The sequence below is a fragment of the Drosophila mauritiana genome, unplaced genomic scaffold (assembly GCF_004382145.1).
Source record: "Drosophila mauritiana strain mau12 unplaced genomic scaffold, ASM438214v1 Y_06, whole genome shotgun sequence".
NCBI classification, from domain to species: Eukaryota; Metazoa; Arthropoda; class Insecta; order Diptera; family Drosophilidae; genus Drosophila; species Drosophila mauritiana.
The window spans coordinates 31,293-50,755 of NW_022881545.1; the positions used below are offsets into that span (position 1 = coordinate 31,293).

At 40.4% G+C, this 19,463-nt stretch overlaps 1 protein-coding gene across 1 annotated transcript; it reads right to left on the bottom strand.

Moving 5' to 3' along the window:
- Positions 1-1,363: 1,363 nt before the first annotated feature.
- Positions 1,364-2,658, bottom strand: LOC117149963 (protein O-mannosyl-transferase Tmtc3-like). The gene is made up of 2 exons (XM_033316861.1): positions 2,645-2,658; positions 1,364-2,031 (listed from the first exon to the last, which is right to left on the bottom strand). The coding sequence occupies exons 1-2, from the start codon at positions 2,656-2,658 to the stop codon at positions 1,485-1,487; spliced, it is 561 nt and encodes a 186-aa protein (XP_033172752.1). The 3' UTR covers positions 1,364-1,484.
- Positions 2,659-19,463: the final 16,805 nt, after the last annotated feature.

The window sequence follows — 19,463 nt, forward strand, 5'->3', positions numbered from 1 at the left end:
TAAGCCCCCGCCAAGGAGTACTGCAGGCAGGAAAAACTAAGCGCAGCCAGGTGGCGCCACCCACACAGGAAAATGTGCAGGTCCCGAAAACGCAATCAAGATCTATGAAGGGGTAGTACAATAGATCAGTATGGGTCGCAAAAGACATAGAAACCCACTTAATAATAATAATAATAACCCGCGCACCGTTTTGTGTCGAAAACTCACTCTATAAATATTTTCAGCGAACAGAAAAAAAATCTCAGGCCCTCAGGTTATAATTTTTTCACGACACGAACTTTTCACGACTTGACTCATCGACTATTTCATTAGAAAAGAAATAAAACGGAAACTCAAGCCGAGGCCATCGGCGGAAGTCACTATCAGCTGAAACTCACTCTATTTGCGATAACCAAATTATCCCAAAACTTTCCGGGTGCAGCTGATAAGGGTTGCATCCCGTCTAGTATATTCCCGCCGCAAAATACTGCATCTTGTATGACCCCAAATTAGTGTGTCACAGCTGAGCGCAAGCTCCATAAAGTTTGTTTATCGGGAACTATATTATTTTACCGCTACAGTCGCCTCTATAATTATTGGCATGAAACAAAAACGAGTCACTCAGGTATTCGACAATTATGCTTTTTGCTTGGCTTTGTGCCTTTTTAATTTCAACAGTCACTATATTTGGTTCTTCACCTACTACACTCAATAAATCATTTTCTTCTAGAAGCACTCTCACTCTATACTTCCAAATAGAACATTTTCCCCCATCAAATGGTTTAATATTTCTCTTGCCCTTATCCATATTTTTTATTAATCAATACACACAACTTGTATTCGTTTTTTTTTTTCTTTTGACTTGTCTTCTTAGAAATGCTAATGGTAACGTCTAGAACAAGAAGAGAGAAAGAAGAAAAAAAACGTTACCGACGCCAGCTACGGGGCTCCGCGGCGTCGTGGAATCGCTTCACAGAATCACTTCTGTGTATGTGACAAAATTGTTAAATTATGATAATCGATTATAACGCGCACAAATTAAATTGCCATACAACTATATGTATGTAATTATATTATGCATGTATGTATGTACATACAACTCAATGCATATATGTATGTACATATGTATATATACAAATTATGTTTTTTTTTTTTTTTTTTTTTTTTTTGTTTTATACGTATCATTTATTTTAATAACGTTATTTAAATAAATGCAAGACCGCCAGGCCTCCATACATAAATTACAAAAAGAATATCAGATCTCACAATACGAATGGCATGGTACCTTAAATCCATACACACAAAAATTGTATAAATAGAAAAGAATTACGTTAATAACTAATAAGTACAACGGAATTGTGTGGAAGATGTGGTCCAATCTTCACTTTGTGTTATTTTTATCAGACTCCGTATGTCTCACAGAATGTGGGAACCTTGCGTTCCACCAACTCAACTCTTGTCTTTTTACATGCTCATAACTGCTATTTGATTTAGGCTAGCTTCTGCTACGATCTTTTACGCGACTTATGCGATGGTCGATCCTGAGGCAGTTTAAACTCAAGGGGATCGTAGTCCTCATACGCGAGCTTTCGCTCTGGCGCCGACTCAGGTAACTTGTTGATTTTCTGCAGTCGTGCAAGAACAATCTGCAAATGCCGACCGATATAGTCCTCGGCGGGTGCCAAGCGTTGGGCGTACTGCAGGCATGCAGCTGCCTTGGCCAGCCGCTTACGTTCCACGAACACCACGCAGAGGTTGTGCAAGCCCTGAGTGTTGTGGGGATCGTAGTGAAGTATGCTGCGGTAGCACTTCTCCGCCTCGTCCAGATTCTTCATGTGATTAATGTAGATGTCGCCCAGCAGGATCAGGCCTTTAACATGCGACGGATGATGTCGTATCAGTTGATTCAGAAATGGCACCTCATCCAAGGGCCGTTTTGTATCGGCCAGTAGCAGAGCCAGATTAAAAAGTGGTTGAGTGTTCCCGCGTTGTTCAAAAAACTTCTCTCGGCCGGTAGCGGTGGTTAGACGTTTGCGTCGGTAGAGTCTTCTTCTGAAGATTACGTTGGAGGGCTTGACTTCGCCCCCTTAGGTTTATTGACTAGCCTTGTGGCGTAGCAATGTGAATAATAAGTACAGTTATTATTTGAGACTGTAAGCCGGAGCACGTTCTGATTTATTTCGATGCAAAACTGAGACTAAAGAGATAACAAAACATAGAGCTAAGTTTTCCAAAACGGCAACAAGACGAGTCGGCAAAGCCGACTCAGCATTCCCTGCAGCGCGAAGCAACACTCCGAACAAGAAGTGTCAGCCTTCCGTTGCCGGACGTTCTTTGCGCAGAGCGCTGAACTCAATTCTGGCGCGTCAGCATTCTATACGTAGAGCTACTTAGTTGCTATGAATTATTATGTTAAGAGTTGTTAACTTACACATGTATTATTCTCGACTTTTTATTTTATCTTGTTATAAACAACCAAAGACCTATCCATTTCAATGCTATTTTGTGTCTGGGCCCATAACCTATTTATAAATATTATTGTGAAATACAATTATAAAATATTGTGAGACTAGCATGAAATAAATAGGCATGTGTTTGTTTTCTTTATTTATGACTCTTTATTGTAAGAACAACTGCACACTGTCGCTTTCGTAAATCGACTGACGCTGCGTTGATCATAGGCACACATGCAAGGACACAAAGCGAAGCGTTCGAGTTCCCGCGTATTACGCACGACTTTTTGCTGCGCTGCGCGATTTTTCGACATATACGAGTCTGGTCAGCCGTAAACAGCTAAATTGGCAATTAATCAGATCTGCTGCATCAGATAAGACAGCATTGCCAACCTTTCGCGGTGGTCGAGCTGGTAAGTCTGGCTTTGCCAGATCAGCGGTGCGATCAGCATTCGGCCGCGCGCTCGTTGAACGTGAAATTCGAATTCAAATTCAAGTTTGAATTAATTAATTTGAACTAAAATTTTGAAATCAAAATCAAGAACTGCAACTAGTTCTAATTCCCACGGAGCGCTGGTGACCAAAAAGCCATAGTCCCCCTATTATATCAGATGGACAGAAAAGGGGGGGCAGTGCCCCCGACCCCAACGACACGTTTAGGAGGAGTGGATATCGAGGTCCTCTATAAGAGGAGTCGGAACCCCAATCCAGGTTGCGGGAAGTGAGTAAGCAGGCCCCCCGCCGCCGAAAACTAGCGACTGCAGTGCAGCTGTGGATGTGGAGACTCTGGCCCCTACAGCCTCCACGACTGCCACAAGCCAAAAGACGATGGACTTCATCAGCGTTCCGGCTCAAAGGGCAGGAGCGAAGTCCTAATCAGGATCGGCGCATCGCTCGCCAGAACTGACCACGACGCTCCAGAATGAGGACCTAAAGGGAAGGGTCATGATGAAAGTCAAGATCACCGCCATTCTATCCTCGCTCGAGACTAGGCGCCACGTAACCAGTGAGGACAGGGGCGTGCTATTGGACCTATCGGCGCTCAATAGCAGAGCAATTGAGCTACAGGAGGGTAACAACAACAAGCCACCCAGACAGGCTTCACCAAATGTGCAGGTCCCCAAAACGGACAACCATACATCTGCCGCGAAATCCACCGGTAAGGCGGTACCCACGAGGGCTGACTCCAAACCGGAAAGGAGGGACGCTAACAAGGACGAAGAATGGGCTAAGGTGAAGCCCAAGCACCTGCGCAAAAAACCTGAGGCGCTAATCCTGAAAAAAACAGGTGAGGTTACGTACGCGGATATGCTTCGGAAGTTGAAAGCAGAACCGAGTCTGAGCGAATTCGGCAAGCACGTACGTAAAATAAGGAGAACGCAACAGGGAGATCTACTTCTTGAATTAGAAAGTAAAGCCTCTGAGGTCATCCCCAACTTTAAAAATGAGCCAGAAGCGACGCTCAAAGAGATTTCTTCGGTTCGCATGGGCGCGCATAGGACTGCGCTAATCTGCAGCAGAGTAGACGAGGCTACGACGGCCCAGGATCTTCATAATTCCCTGGTCTCCCAATTTCAGGGCATCTGCCTAGAACCAGAGGATGAAAGAGGCCTCCGCAGGATGCGTGACGGGACCCAGATAGCCTCTGTGCTGATGTGCGCGGACGCACATTGCGGTTATCAACCGGGGCGTTGTAACCGTGAGATGGTCACGTTGCCGCTTAACCAAAGACATTCGCCCAATAAGATGCTTCAGATGCCTCGAATTCGGCCACCGGGCTCCCAATTGCAAGTCAGTCGATCGCTCTGACTGCTGCCTACGGTGCGGCGAGCATGGACATAAGGCAAAGGGCTGCGTAGCCCCACCAAGATGCCTGATCTGCAGCAGTGACGTGGACAAGAACCATGCGACGGGTGGTTTTACATGCCCCACCTACAAAGCTAACACCAAAGGAGCTAATAGCCGTCAAAATGATGCCAGAAGAAATTAACATCATTCAGCTCAACGTCAACCATTGCGCAGCTGCACAGAACCTCCTGACTCAAACAGCGAAGGAGCGCAATGCGGACGTAATGCTTCTGAGTGAACCTTCCTGGTGTGGGCAACTCAGGAGTGCTACCCGATGAGACAGGCAAGGCGGCCATTAAATGTACATCCAGACTATTGGTACAGGAGTGGGAAACCGTACCAATGCGCGGCATAGCATACGCGAAAATTAGAGGAATCAACTTCAACAGCTACTATGCTCCACCAAGCGACAGTCCCGAACCATTCGAGGACATACTCGAAAAGCTGGTCAACCATGCAAGTAGGCGCAGACCAACAGTCATCGGAGGTGACCTCAATGCCTGGGCTACAGAATGGGGCAGTCGAATTTCTAACACAAGAGGTCGAGCAGTGATCGATGCCAAGAACCTGCTAGATCTCGTATTGCTAAACGACGGACTCAAACCGACGTTTAATAATGACAGAGGTACTTCTTTCATTGATGGCCCTTTGTTAGCAGAGTTCTAGTGGCTAGCTCGAACTGGATGGTCCATGAGGACATAACGCTGAGCAACCATGAGGCCGATACCCAAACAGCGAAGATGGGCGCTAGGAGCGGTATGGGACATTAGGAAACTGGATGAAGACATGCTTGCATACCAGATCGAGAGCATGGAGTCAATAAATGGACACGCGGAGACCATGGTGACAGCGCTCATGGATGGGCTCAGTGCTACGTGTGATTCGGTGATGCCGAGGAAAGTGAACACGAAACGAAAGCCCCCTGTCTACTTTTGAAGTGACTCATTGCACCAGCTTCGGACGGAATGCCTCAAGGCGAGGAGACAAGCGCAGAGATCTAGAGGGAAACCACACCACGCCCAGTCCATTGAGTTATATAAAGCGAAGCGAAATGAGCTTAAGAACGGCATATCAGCAGCAAAAGCGAATGCATTTAAGGACCTGATTGCTAGCGTAGACGACAACCCCTGGGGTCTCGCCTACAAAATCGTAAGGAAAAACTCAATTCCGTTGGTGCAGGACCTCCGCTGGACCCAGCCGCCCTGGCTGACATCGTGTCGGAACTATTTCCAAGCCAACACACGATAAGGCAACCCGCTGTTGACCCCCCAGCCTCTGACTTCCCGTGCATCACAACATGCGAAGTCGTCGAAGCAGCAAAGAAGATCAGATCGAACAAAGTTCCGAGCATTGATGGTATCCCGGCCGTGATCGTCAAAGCAGCCGCCACCGCAAGACCTTAGGTCTTCAGGGATACATTCCAACAGTGTCTGCTGGACGGAGACTTCCACAAGCGCTGGAAAAAGATGAAGCTGGTCCTTCTGCCGAAAGGCACGGGGCCCGCAAGTGCACCTCGCAATTACCGACCGTTGTGTCGGTTGGACAGTGTTGGCAAGCTCTTTGAGCGCATACTGACGCGCGCATTGAGCTAATCACTGAAAGTTCCACAGGCCTTCAGAGCCAACAGTATGGCTTCCGGAGGGGAAAAGTACGCTCGACGCTCTCAAAGCCGTAACAGACGATGTCAGGAAAGCACTCGACGGTAACCGATGGTTAGGCGACAGTAAGGATTACTGTGCTATCATCACGCTAGACGTCAAGAACGCATTTAATACAGCGAGATGCCCCAATATCCAACATCCATTCCCGACTATATACGAGGCGTAATTGGCAACTACTTCAGGGACCGTGTGTTATGTTACGTAACAGAAGCTGGTCCAAGAAGCCACCAAGTCTCCGCAGGTGTTACCCAAGGGTCGGTACTAGGACCGATCTTGTGGAACATTATGTATGATGGAATACTGAGCATTAGCAAGCCCAGAGGTGTGGAGCTGCACTGCTTCGCCGACGACGTTGCGGTAACAGCGGTCGCCAAGACAATATCGGAGCTCCAGGACAAAAGTAACGTGTCAATCAGGGCGGTCATAGAATGGCTCGAGAAAGTCGGACTTAGAATAGCTGCGCATAAGACCGAAGTAGTCCTGCTGAGCGGAGGAAAGTCCGTTGAGTGCATGCGAATTAAAATTGTTACTCTTTATTTATTTAAAAAAATAAATTTTATTTTTTATTATTTAACATTTATTTGGTGATAAACTTTTTCACTTATACTATTACGAGACACTTGGTAACTTATGTTTAACTTCGAGCTGTTGACGATCTCGTCCCGATTCAGACTCCCGATTCAGACTCCCGATTCAGACTGATCTTCAAATTCTAAGTCCTAATCCAATCAACCTCGGCCAGAAGCTTTTCTTTCGGAAAATTACCGAACTTTCAATAAACGCTTTATGCTGGAAATTTTCCCCTGCATTGTGAAATTCAATTATGCTGATCGATGCAATTTTTGATTGATACGCAATAAGTCGGCAGTGGCTTGGTCTCCAAGCGGAAGCTGTGTTTACGTTAAGTTTGGGTTGCTTATGTTAGCGGGTAGCTGAGTGCTGGCAAAGGCAATGACAAAAACAAAGACAAGGGCAATTCCGACGAGATTGAGAATTGGAATTTGTTTATAAATTGTGGAAGGGAGCTATGTTCATGGGTTGGATAACTCTCCCCCCTCTAAAATGACGCGTCCCGCTTCATTATTAATTTCGTTCAAACGTTCATTTAATTCTGTTAAAAATTCTACATCATTATTTGGTTTTTCTGGTTCTGGCCGTTTTTGTTTGGTTACAAATATATAATACCTGATTTTTATTATTAATATAGTAATGAAATACAAAATGATTAAAATTAATAATATGAATGAAATTGAAATTTTCCAATTGTAAATTTCAATAAATGGGTTTAAAATATTAATGTTGTCAAGAGAAAGTTCTGAATTGTTTGATTTTATATATTCTGATATTTCTAAGTTTTTGAAGTGGTTGGTAGTTATGTACTCAAGTATTTTGTTTTCTGAATTGGTGTATGAAATATTATTTATTGTAGTTGTGCTGTTAAATGTTATTAAATATGACCCATTTAAATGAGAATTGTTCACAATATTATTTCCATTTATTAGAATGGCACCTTCTTGAATGATATCTATATTCTTATTCTTTTCTAGAATTTTAGTGCAAATTGATTTTTCTCCATTTAGTAAGCGGGTAAAACAAGTCTTATCTTTACTTATAATACAATAGTTGTTCAAAAGTTCGTTCTTAAAATTAGATATTTCATAATAGGTATTTTCGCATTTTGCGACCTGATTACTTATAAGTAATTTTCCATCATTATGTGAAATGGATCTGGCATAGTAAATTTCGCATCTGTTTGTTATAACGGGGTATTTTATATAAATTATTAAGAGTTCTTTAAGCAATACAATTTTGAATATGGCGATGTCCATTAAGTCTGCAATAAGTACAGGCTGTTGTTCGTGATCTAATATTTCTTTGATGTCTTCATTGTTTAAAATTTTTGTGTTGAATAAATCAATTTTGGCCAGTGTGATAGTATCAATAATGTTTTGTAAGTCAAATGTTAATAAACGTAGGCGATGTTTTCTTAATGGCAATTCTTGATCGATAAAAATGTTTTTAAAATGATCGGAAAGTGATTTTATCTCTTTAAACAATTTGGAATTAATAATAAATTGTTGGTTATTGTTTTCAATTAAATCATTTATTTTATTCTGTATTTTAATGAAATCATCGTGATCCGGAGTTCCAGCTAACCATTTCCAAACAGTGCCTAACTCATTTATTCCCCTTTTTGATCTAGTTGGTATCAGTTGTGACAAAATTAATTCTATTATCTGTATTTCGTAAGTAATTTCCCATTGTGTCCGTGTATTTTTATCTTTTCTTACATATCCTGATTCTAGATTGATTATTTCTTTATAAAAACTTAAGTTAGTTACGTGGTATAAGTCAGCATATGATTCATAGGTAAGGACATCCTTTTTGTCCTTGAACAGGAAAAATTCGTGATTGGAGTAATCAATTATTTCTGAAGTGGTTATCATTACGACTGTTATTAAAAGTAATACGAAATGCATTTTCTGTAATTTAATAAAAAAAATATGGTATTTGTTAAAACTTAATGTTGTCTTTGTGAATAGTCCTGTTTCTACTATCTATTATAACTTTGTTAGGTAAGTTTTCCTTAACAACCTATTTTTTATATCTAGTTTTTAGCTTATTTCTTTCGCCGTGTTTTTTCTCATAAACAACTTGACCTACGTGATATTCTTTTTCTCTGCGACCTTCATTGTGTGTTACTAACATTTTTTCTTGTGTGTTCTTTAGAATTCTTGAAATGTTTTCGTGATTAATTTTATTATATAAAATATCAAAGGGTTTTTGGTTTCTTGTAGAATGAATGCTTTGATTGAATTCTTTTGCGGCTCTAATAATTATTTCAGAATAGTCAGTGAGATTAAATTCTTCTTTTATACAACGAGCTAATTCTGTTAATGTTGAATGTGCTCTTTCTACTTGTCCGTTCGAGGTACTGTGTCTGGGGTCGGCGAAATGTAGAGTTAAACCACATCTTTGTGCAAAGGATTTAAATTGAGCAGAGGTGAAGCTCGGTTCATTATCTGTCATAATTACTTTGGCGTGGGGAAAATGTTGGAGTAATTCCATTACTTTATTCTCGATGTTTAGTTTATTTTGAATTTCTTTTACAACCAGGAATTTTGAATATGCGTCAATACAGGTTAAGAAAATAAGACTTTGCGCGTAAAAAATGTCGATGTGTAAATTCTCTCCTTCTTTAGTTGGAATAGGAGCTTCTCCAATAGGGATTTTAATAGGATGCCGGTTGTATTTATTTTCGTTGCAAATTGTACAATTTTTTATGTATTCCTTTAATTTGATATATAAATTTGGCCAATAAAATAATCTATTAATTTGTTTATAATTTTCGTCTAATCCTCTGTGAGCACGACTATGTGTTTCTTCTATTATGATAGCCTTATCTTCGTTATTTTCCACGTCTTGTAGAAATATTTTAGTATAAAGAAATTTGTTGTTAAAGTTATTTTTTAATGGTAATTGAATATGATAAAGATCTTCTAAAGTGCAATGAATTCCTACCGTTATGTTTGGTTTTAGATATTCCCTTAATATTTCTATTAAGTTTTCTGGCGTATCATATTCAATTATATGTCTAGTCTTATCAAAAACATTCAATGACTCATGTATTGTATACCTCCCCTTTGTTAATAACAGTTGTTGTTGAAACTGATTTAACGGTTTTCGGGTCTCTAGTATTACATTTTCAAAACTACTTTCGGCAGAATGCTGTGTATTTTGATCTGACTTTGATTGTTCTAAGTCGCTGTTAGTAATATTATTTATTTTTATTCGAGATAATGCGTCGGCTACGACATTAGTTGTTCCGGGTTTATATATTATTTTCGGGGTGAAACTTTCTATAAAGGAGTACCATCTTTTCATTTCTACGTTCGGGTTTTTATCTGAGATTGTGAAAGATAAAGATTGATGGTCTGTTTGTATTTCTATACCAATTACACCATATAAGTAATTCCTAAGATTTTTAAGAGCCCAAACTATTGCCAACAATTCCTTTTTATTTGTGGCATAAAGTTGTTCGGTTTTATTTAGAGTTTTGGATATGAAAGTAATTGGTTTATTATCCTGTGATAAAACTGCTCCGATAGCTACATCTGATGCGTCTGTTGTTAAAGTGAATTTTTTATAATCTGGTTGAACTAATTCCACTTGTGCTATTAAATTATCTTTAAGTTCTTTAAAAGCTTTAACAGCTGGGTCGTCTAACTGTATTGTAATTTTTGTAGACATTCTCCTAGAAATTTTTCCATTATCTCCTCCTAGGTATTTGGTTAAAGGTTTTGCAATTTTTGCATAATTTCGGACAAATTTACGGTAATAGCCGGTGAGGCCTAGAAAACTTCGAAGTTCTCTAATGTTTTGTGGAATCGGATACTTCATAATTGTGGAGATTTTCTCAGGATCTGTTTTAATTACATTGTGAGATACTATATAACCTAGAAATGCTGTTTCTAATTTAAAGAATTTTGATTTTTCTAGAGAAATTTTCATATTAGCTTGTTGTAAAATATTTATTATTTGAATTAAATCTGTGTAATGTTGTTCAATTGTATTAGAAAAGATTATTATATCATCCATATAAACATGACAAGTTTTTCCGACTTGTTCTCTCAATATGTCATCCATTGCTCTTTGAAATATTCTAGGGGCGTTTGTTAACCCAAATGGCATACGTAAGAATTCAAATTTTCCGTTATTTATAGAGAATGCTGTTTTTTCAATATCTGAATTTTTCATTAAAATTTGGTGGAATCCTGATTCCAGATCAATGGTTGAGAAATATTTTGACTTCCCTAAGTTAGATAATATTACAGACGGATCTTGCATCGGATATCTGTCAGGTATTGTGCTTTCATTTAATTTTTTATAGTCAATAACTAATCGATGTTTTGGAGATCCATCTTCGTTTTGACCTTTTTTAGGCACTACTAAAACTGGTGAATTGTAGGGGCTTCTACTTGGTCTTATAATTTGTTCTTTTAACATTCTATCGATTTCATTATTAACGAAATCTGAGACCGACATGGCATAAGGATATTGTTTGCTATAAATTGCTCTGTCATTGACTGTATTTATTTCTCCTCGAATATCGGTACGAAAAGGAATTTGCGTATTTATTTTAGAATGCTCCTTTTCAATTTTATTCATAACTTTATTTTCAAATTCTTTTATTTGATTTGAAATAATATTTAGGTTATGAATTTTTTCTTTGTCGGAAAACTCAACGACTGCGTGCTCGGTATTTGTGGATTCCAAGCTATATATTTTTTATTAGCGGATAAATCTACGCTGGCGTGCTCAGGATTTTTTGATCCCAAACTGATATATTGTTTATTAGCGGATAAATCTACGCTGGCGTGCTCAGGATTTTTTGATCCCGAACTGATATATTGTTTATTAGCGGATAAATCTACGCTGGCGTGCTCAGGATTTTTTGATCCCAAACTGATATATTGTTTATTAGCGGATAAATCTACGCTGGCGTGTTCAGGATTCATTGTTCCCAAGCTATATAAACTGCCTTCAGCAATTACTGTTTCGGTTTTATATATCTTTTGCTCATCTAAATATTTTTTAATTATATATTCTTTTAATGGAAGAATATTTTTTTCCTCAATTAAACACAAATCGTTTTTATCCTCGTCAAAATATTGGAGTTTCTCTTTATTTCCCTTATACTCCATGATTCCTTTCTTGATATCTAATTTAGCTCCAATCTTTCTTAACGAATTGAATCCAATTAATAGATCAGATTCTAAACCCTCAATTTCATAGAATAAATGTTGTTCCCCAAATATATTTATCAAATGATAATATTTTATGATTGAATATCCATGAACTGTAGATACTCTTTTGTGTATTGATAATTCCCTTTTATTCTCATAAATACCCTTTTTTATATTACACGCGGTGGCTCCTGTGTCTATTAATATTTTGAATTGTCTTTTAGTTTTTCTGTCTACCCTAGTGATATGAGGCATCCCTCTGTAAGGTGCTGATCTAAAAAATGGTTCTCGTTGATATTATTTACTCTCATTGTTTTATGAGCTGGCTGGTTGACTGTTCCCGTTGATTCCCGTTTTATCGGGGGGTGTGTTTCGGACTGATTTACAAGACCTGCGCTTTTGTTGTGTTTTTGCGCTGGGTATTGATTATAATTATTTCTTTGGAAATTATTATTAAAATTGTGTCGGTTATTATTATAACTCCACTGGTTGTTATTATTCCTAGGATGATTATAATTTTTAAACGGACGATTTTGAACTCTTATGGAGTCGTCTACTTCCATAGGTTCTGGTGGTGGTTGAACTTTGGAATTATTATTAAAATTCCAATTGTTATTCGTTCCGAAGTTGTGGTGTGGTGGTGGTTGAACTTTGGAATTATTATTAAAATTCCAATTGTTATTCGCTCCGAAGTTCCCGTTTTGCGGCCAATTATTATTTATCCTATTTGGTGTATTATTAATCTGTCTAGGGGCAAATCTAAGGTTGTTTCCTTGATTTCTGTTTTCACTCCTAAATCCATTATACCTATTTGCAAATTGAGCTCTAAAGTTGTTAGATTCTAATTCCTGACACTTTGCCAAAGCATTTGGCAAATCTGGTGGGTTGAGAGAGAAGAGTGTTTCTGAGATTGAACCGTTTAATCCAGAAATAAAAATTCTTAGCGCGTTGCTCCTAATTGTTTTATTTGTTTCCTTGGTTATTAGGCTGTCCTTTCCATAAGTCATTATAATTTTATTTATAAGTAACGTCATTTTCTTATTTACTTCGCTGTAGAATTCGGTAATGGTCATGCGTCCCTGTCTTAAGATGCTTAATTCTGATTCGAGTATATGGATTGGTCTTTTATCGCTATAGATAAAATCCAATCTAGAAAGAATCGCTTGAAAGTTTAAAACGGTACCATGGTTGGTTAGAGCATCGTGTGCTGCTCCCATGATTTTATTACGTAAAATTGTTAAAGCGATAAAGTATTGTTCACTTTCAATTTTATATAGACTCATTGCGGTTTCCGCCGCTTCTCTCCAGCCTACATATTGGGTTATTTCTCCTGCGAACTTTGGTAAGGATTTAATTACTTCTAATGTAGTTTCGCATTTTATGGTTCGGTCTATTGTTTGGATTTTATAGTCTTCTACCTCATTTTTGTTAGCGGCTAACTGCTCTTCTAACCCTTCAAGTTTTCTGGTTACTTCACTCAACTGTACATTTATTAATCTGTTTATTAATTCCATTGTCAGATTACTGGCGCTGGATATCCCGCCCGCAGAAAGGGTTGATACTGAACCTCCGGTTGACAATGTTAAATTTAAATTATCAAAACTATTTATCAAATCTTCCAGATTGTTTTTAATTTAATTGATATTGTAGTATTTAATTTCAAAGTAGTATTCTCTGTATCTTAATCTTAATTTTTTTAAATTTTATTTAAAGACAGTGTTGTTTTTATCTGCTCACGATACTTTCCGTGGGAGTTCTTCCTTCAGCGTAGTTGGTGGAGGGTATGGGTCCTCCTTCAATTGGTTGTTCTTAATAATTCTTTTTTGGTGTCTTCCTTCAATTGGTTGTTCTTAATAATTCTTTTTTGGAGTCTTCCTTCAATTGGGTCGTCTTGATAATTATTTATTGGGGTCTTCCTTCAATTTTTTATATAGCCTTTTTATTTTTGAATTTGAATTTTGAAATTGAATTTGTTTGAATTTCTTTCGTTTCGTAGTTGAGTTCTGAATTTTTATTATTATGTTATGTTTATGTTATGTTTATTATTATTATGTTCTCGTAATTTGTATTAAGTATTCAGTCCACCTTTTAATGTTAAATTCTTAATTGGATTATTGCATTTATTGATTTCCAATTAAGTTTTTTTTTCACGATGACTTTCACATTACTTAGGCGTCGTTGTATTGTTGTGGATGTTTTAATTTTTCCATTAAAAATATGGATTGTTGGCGGCGCGAGTTCCGTTTTATTTTTAACTTATTATCGTTAAAATTTATTTAGAACTTTTGAATACGCCGCCCCACGTTGGGCGCCAATTAAAATTGATACTCTTTATTTATTTAAAAAAATAAATTTTATTTATTATTATTTAACATTTATTTGGTGATAAACTTTTTCACTTATACTATTACGAGACACTTGGTAACTTATGTTTAACTTCGAGCTGTTGACGATCTCGTCCCGATTCAGACTCCCGATTCAGACTCCCGATTCAGACTGATCTTCAAATTCTAAGTCCTAATCCAATCAACCTCGGCCAGAAGCTTTTCTTTCGGAAAATTACCGAACTTTCGATAAAAGCTTTATGCTGAAAATTTTCCACTGCATTGTGAAATTCAATTATGCTGATCGATGCAATATTGATAATCAATATTTGATTGATACGCAATAAGTCGGCCGTGGCTTGGTCTCCAAGCGGAAGCTGTGTTTACGTTAAGTTTGGGTTGCTTATGTTAGCGGGTTTCTGAGTGCTGGCAAAGGCAATGACAAAAACAAAGACAAGGGCAATTCCGACGAGATTGAGAATTGGAATTTGTTTATAAATTGTGGAAGGGAGCTATGTTCATGGGTTGGATAACTTGCGTGTGGAAGTCAAAGGAGTTGAAGAAGTTGAGAGCTGAAATACCTTGGGGTTCTAATAGACCGAAGGCTCTCGTTCAAGGCTCACGCAATGTATGCCAGCAAAAAAGAGGCCATGACAGCAGCAGCCTTGGCGAAAATCATGCCCAACGTGGGAGGACCTAGATTGCCGGCTAGGAGACTGTTAGTGGCGGTTTCAAAGGCAACGCTGCCTTACGCTGCCCCTATCTGGAGCTGCGTTACCACCAAAAAAAACCTATCTAGATAGTGCCCGCGCAGTATCACGGACAATGGCTCTCAGGCTAATCAGAGGCTTTAGAACCATATCGGACGACGCAGCGCACGCTCTGTCAGGCATTACACCCATTGACCTGGACGTAAATACCTAGCGAGTGAGGGGCATACCCAGTTAGGGATCAGAGAGTGGATCCGGGGAGTATGGCAGACCACGTGGCAAGAGTCGCATCGGGGACGCTGGACGTACAAACTTGTCCCGGAACTAACGGAGTGGGCTGATTGCGAGCACAAAACGGTGGACTACCAGATGACACAGTTCCTCACGGACCATGGCTGTTTCCGAGGGTACCTATTTAGGTTCCGCCACGTGGATACAGCCCAGTGCCTCTCCTGCACAGACGCATTGGAAACCGCAGAGCACATCCTTCTGCACTGCTCCAGCTTCGTCGAGGAGAGGGCGCAACTCGTGGCGCTCGCTGGGTCACTTCTCAGTGCGAGAGGCCTGGTTGCCGCTATGATGTCGAACAAAATCGTTTGGGACGTGGCTCACGTGATCACCATGATGAAGCGTGTCCGTAAGGACGAGTTGGCCAATCGGAACTATTGATAAGGAGTTCTCCCGTATTTTGGTGGGGCAAGAACTCTACGACTGTACGCTCAGTTGGTCGTAAAAAGGCGCTGCAGTGCATCGCAAAAGAAGATGGAGTGCGACTTGGCATCACATCCTGCTCACCCATGAAATACTTTGACTGGCAGTCCCAATGATCTTGACAAGGACATGAGAGAGAACGGAGGTTTTTGTTTAGTACGTAGGCATAATCCCTCAGCTGAGGGGTATGCCATCCAAGGACGTTTGATGGTATCTTTAGAAGATTTCATTTTCCTGCCGTATATAATAAAAAAAAAAACATACCACAAAGCTACAAATAGAATGTAGCTTAGCTCTCTTAAAATACTCTCTGCTATGCAGGAGTATATGTAGGCCATGTTACTTTTGCATACATGTGCACAAGTTATAAAGATCTCCTATTCGGTGTCCAGGGGGTCTTCCTTCTTCGGTATAGGTACGCCTTTGACAATGAATTTAGGTTGATTATTTTGGAGGGCTTGACTTCGCCCTCTTAGTTATATTGCTAGCCTTGTGGCGTAATAATGTAGTGTAATTAAGAACATGGTTATTTTTACGGCTATGTGCCGGAGTGGAGGTGTGGTTTATTGAGCAGCTTTGTTAGAACTGAAAGTACAGACAATATTCTGTGCTTAGTTTACCCTACACGACAATGCATCGCGCCACCAAGACATGAGTGGCAAGCCGACACAGCATTCCTTGCGGCGCAGCGCAACACTCCGAATGGGAAGTGTCGGATTTCCAGCGCCGAACTCTATTACGGCGAGTCAACATTGTTTATGCGAAGCTACTTAGTTGCTAAGGAAATATGAACTTGATTGTTTGTTAACTATCCCCCCTCAGGATTTTTTGACCGTCCTCGGTCAAGCTGAGCTTGTCGATGGTCCGCTGCATCTCCTTGGAGGCTCGTCTTCTTCTTAACGCCAGGTAAAGTAAGAAGGAGCCCACCAGACTGACTTTCAGGATGACAACAGCTGCGAACCAGACCCTAGGCGAGCCTGCGGATTCAACTTCTTCCTTAAAACTTAAAAGTTTTCGTTGTTCATTCTGTGTAGCAGAGGGATTCTGAGTACCGGGTCGTGGCCAAGGATGTTATGTAGTGGAGACCTGACGATTCCTGGTTGCTTGCTTAGTGCCTTTCGGATGTTTACAAATTCGGTACCATTGATGGTTGCCGTTTGCTCGAAGGTCACCAGGTACGTTCCCTCGATCAGAATCTCTGTCCCACATCTGTGCTAACGTGGGCTGTTGCTTCGTTGATTATCACAACACGGTCATCTACAGGGGTTATTGCTTGCAAGTGGCTGGGTTGTGTGTGGCATTGTGCATTGTCGTGGCCGAGGATGTTATGTAGTGGAGACCTGACGATTCGTGGTTGCTAGCTTAGTGCCTTTCGGATGTTTACAAATTCGGTACCATTGATGGTTGCCGTTTGCTCGAAGGTCACGAGGTAGGTTCCCTCGATTAGAATCTCTGTCCCACATCTGTGCTAACGTGGGCTGTTGCTTCGTTGATTATCACAACACGGTCATCTACAGGGTTTATTGCTTGCAAGTGGCTGGGTTGTGTGTGGCATTGTGCAGAGTTTCCCGCATGGAGTGAACGCGCGCATAATTCGCGCCGGGACCGTTCGCAGAACGTGCGGTGTGTGGTCTCAGTGCGTCAGTGTGTCGTCGTCGAGGCGTGGAGGACTCTAATTTTAGATGCTTTTATTAAGATTACTATAGGAGTCTCTTGTTCGACAAGCGATTTCAGATCGGCATGATCAAGGATTCTGGGGTTTACTACATTCGACTTGGCCAGCGTAATGATAAGAATCAAATTTTGGATTTCTGTGAAAAGCATCTTATTTCTTGCCAATAGTGCTTTGAATAGATGTGGGTTGTCAACCAAGTCGTTTTTTTGGGCATTAATTATCTTATTGATTGTTTCGGTAAATCTATTAATCAGTTTTTGAGTCTCTGAGTTGATGATTATCTGCCTAGAGATTCCACTAGCTAGGTTGTCCTTATGGACCACCCTCCCCTTAATGAGAAGAGACGTTCCTAGGTCTGCTTGCACCATTTGTTCCGTGCATAATGGGGTCAGCTCCTAACCTCTTGTTGTTTTTTTACAAAGACCTGCTCTCCTACCTCAAATACACGGTTTTATCTGGTCGGGTTACATCTTTCGATGTTGTCCTGCTGGGCTTTAACCCATCTGGCCTTGATGTTTAGGCAACGCTCGTTGGTCCCTGAGTGTATAACCTCAATCGGCCTCTCACGAGTGACCGAGTGCACGGTTTTGTTATATTATACCGTTGCCCTCAGGATTAGTTCTACTGTGTCATTTGTCTTTTTGTCCAACTTCAGATATCTGGCAATTTCTGCCAGTGTGCTGTGGAACCGTTCAACTTGTCCATTGGACGAGCTGTGGAGTGGGGTCACATATACTATGTCAATGTTGAAGCTGTTCTTGAGCATTGAGGTGACAGTTTCTGAGTTGAATGCGGGTTCATTGTCGCAATATACCGTTTTGATATTGGGAAAGAGTTTAACAATCTGCAGCAGGGGTGCTGTGATGTCCACTTTTGTTCTGGACACCACTGGTTGCACTATTGCAAATTTTGAAAATTGGTTAACGCAAGTCAGGAATTGTCAGTCAGTCGGTTGAGAAAGTGTGAATATGCACCATTTCACCAGTATGACTGGGGATAGGTGTTTCCCCGAGCTCTTGCTTCTTCGGGTGCCTGTCATACTTTGCTTGGGTGCAGACCCTGCAATTAGCTACCACTTCCTTTGATAAACTGCCCATTTGAGGAAAATAATAGTCACGAAGAACTTGTTTAATATTTTTCTGCGCAGCTCGGTGCGCTCGGTTGTGTTCTGCAGTGATGATTTCTAACTGCTCGTTCCTATCGGATATATCCGACACGACATTCTTGCAGTGACGGTGTTGGGTAGACGGAAAATGCGTAATGAGGTCGCGTTGAAAACTTGCAAACCGCAATGAATTGCGTTTACAACGTCAGGGTTAATGACTTCTTTTAGGGCTTGCAATAAATGACTCTTGTCAGTGAATCTGATAAAGTGGCGGGTTTTGCTACGGAACAGGACTAAGTTTCGCTTGAGCGGAAGCCGTGCTGATTCCAGAATGATCTGGTTCCTGAAGCAATTAAGGGTAGTAAGGGCAGTAGTTTCGACCGTGTAGGTAAGTGATAGCTCGCTGTGGATAGTCGCAGCGTCTGATCGGGTTTCGTTTTGTAAGGCATTCAGATTCTGCCTAGATAGGGCATCATAGGGCATCTGCCACGAAGTTTTATTTGCCAGGTTTGTAAAAAACCTTGGCATTATGCTGGTCTATATAAGATTTCCACCTTTTAATTTTGGCATTCGTGTTTCTATCGGCAACAGCGAATGTGAGGGGTTGGTGGTCGGTAAAAATATTGATTTCCCTGGAGCCATACAGGAAGTTCTGCAGCTTATTTCCTTTCGTTTGTTGCATAGTTTTGCTCGTGCGATTTAAGGGTACGAGAAATCATGGTGATCGGATTGCGGATGCATCTGTGGTGAGGTCAAAGGCTTCTTGAAATCGGGGTATTTGAGTATAACATCCTCGGATGCTAGAATGTTACGCAGCCTTTGAAATGCGTACCGTTGAGTCTCATTAAACTCAACACGAATCTTTTTGGACATGTGTCTACTCACCGAACCATTTTCCCCTTTCAGGATATCTGTAATCGGACGGGCTATGGCGGTAAAATCTTTGATGAAGACTGTAGTAGCTGGCTAAGTCAAGGAAATATCTAACTTTGTAGACGCCATCTGGTTCAGGGTATTCTTGAATGGCCTTCACCTCTTCCCGATCGGATTTAGTTAATTCCTTGCTTACTATAAAGCCGAGGTACTCTACACTTTCTTTAAAGAACCTAGTCTTTTCCTGGCTTACTCTCATATTGGCATCGATTAGGCATTTCAGCACAGTATCGATGTGGCGGACGTGGTCGAATTCGTTTTCTGAGAAAATTATTACATCATCTACATAGACATAACATATCTTCCCAATTGGTTCT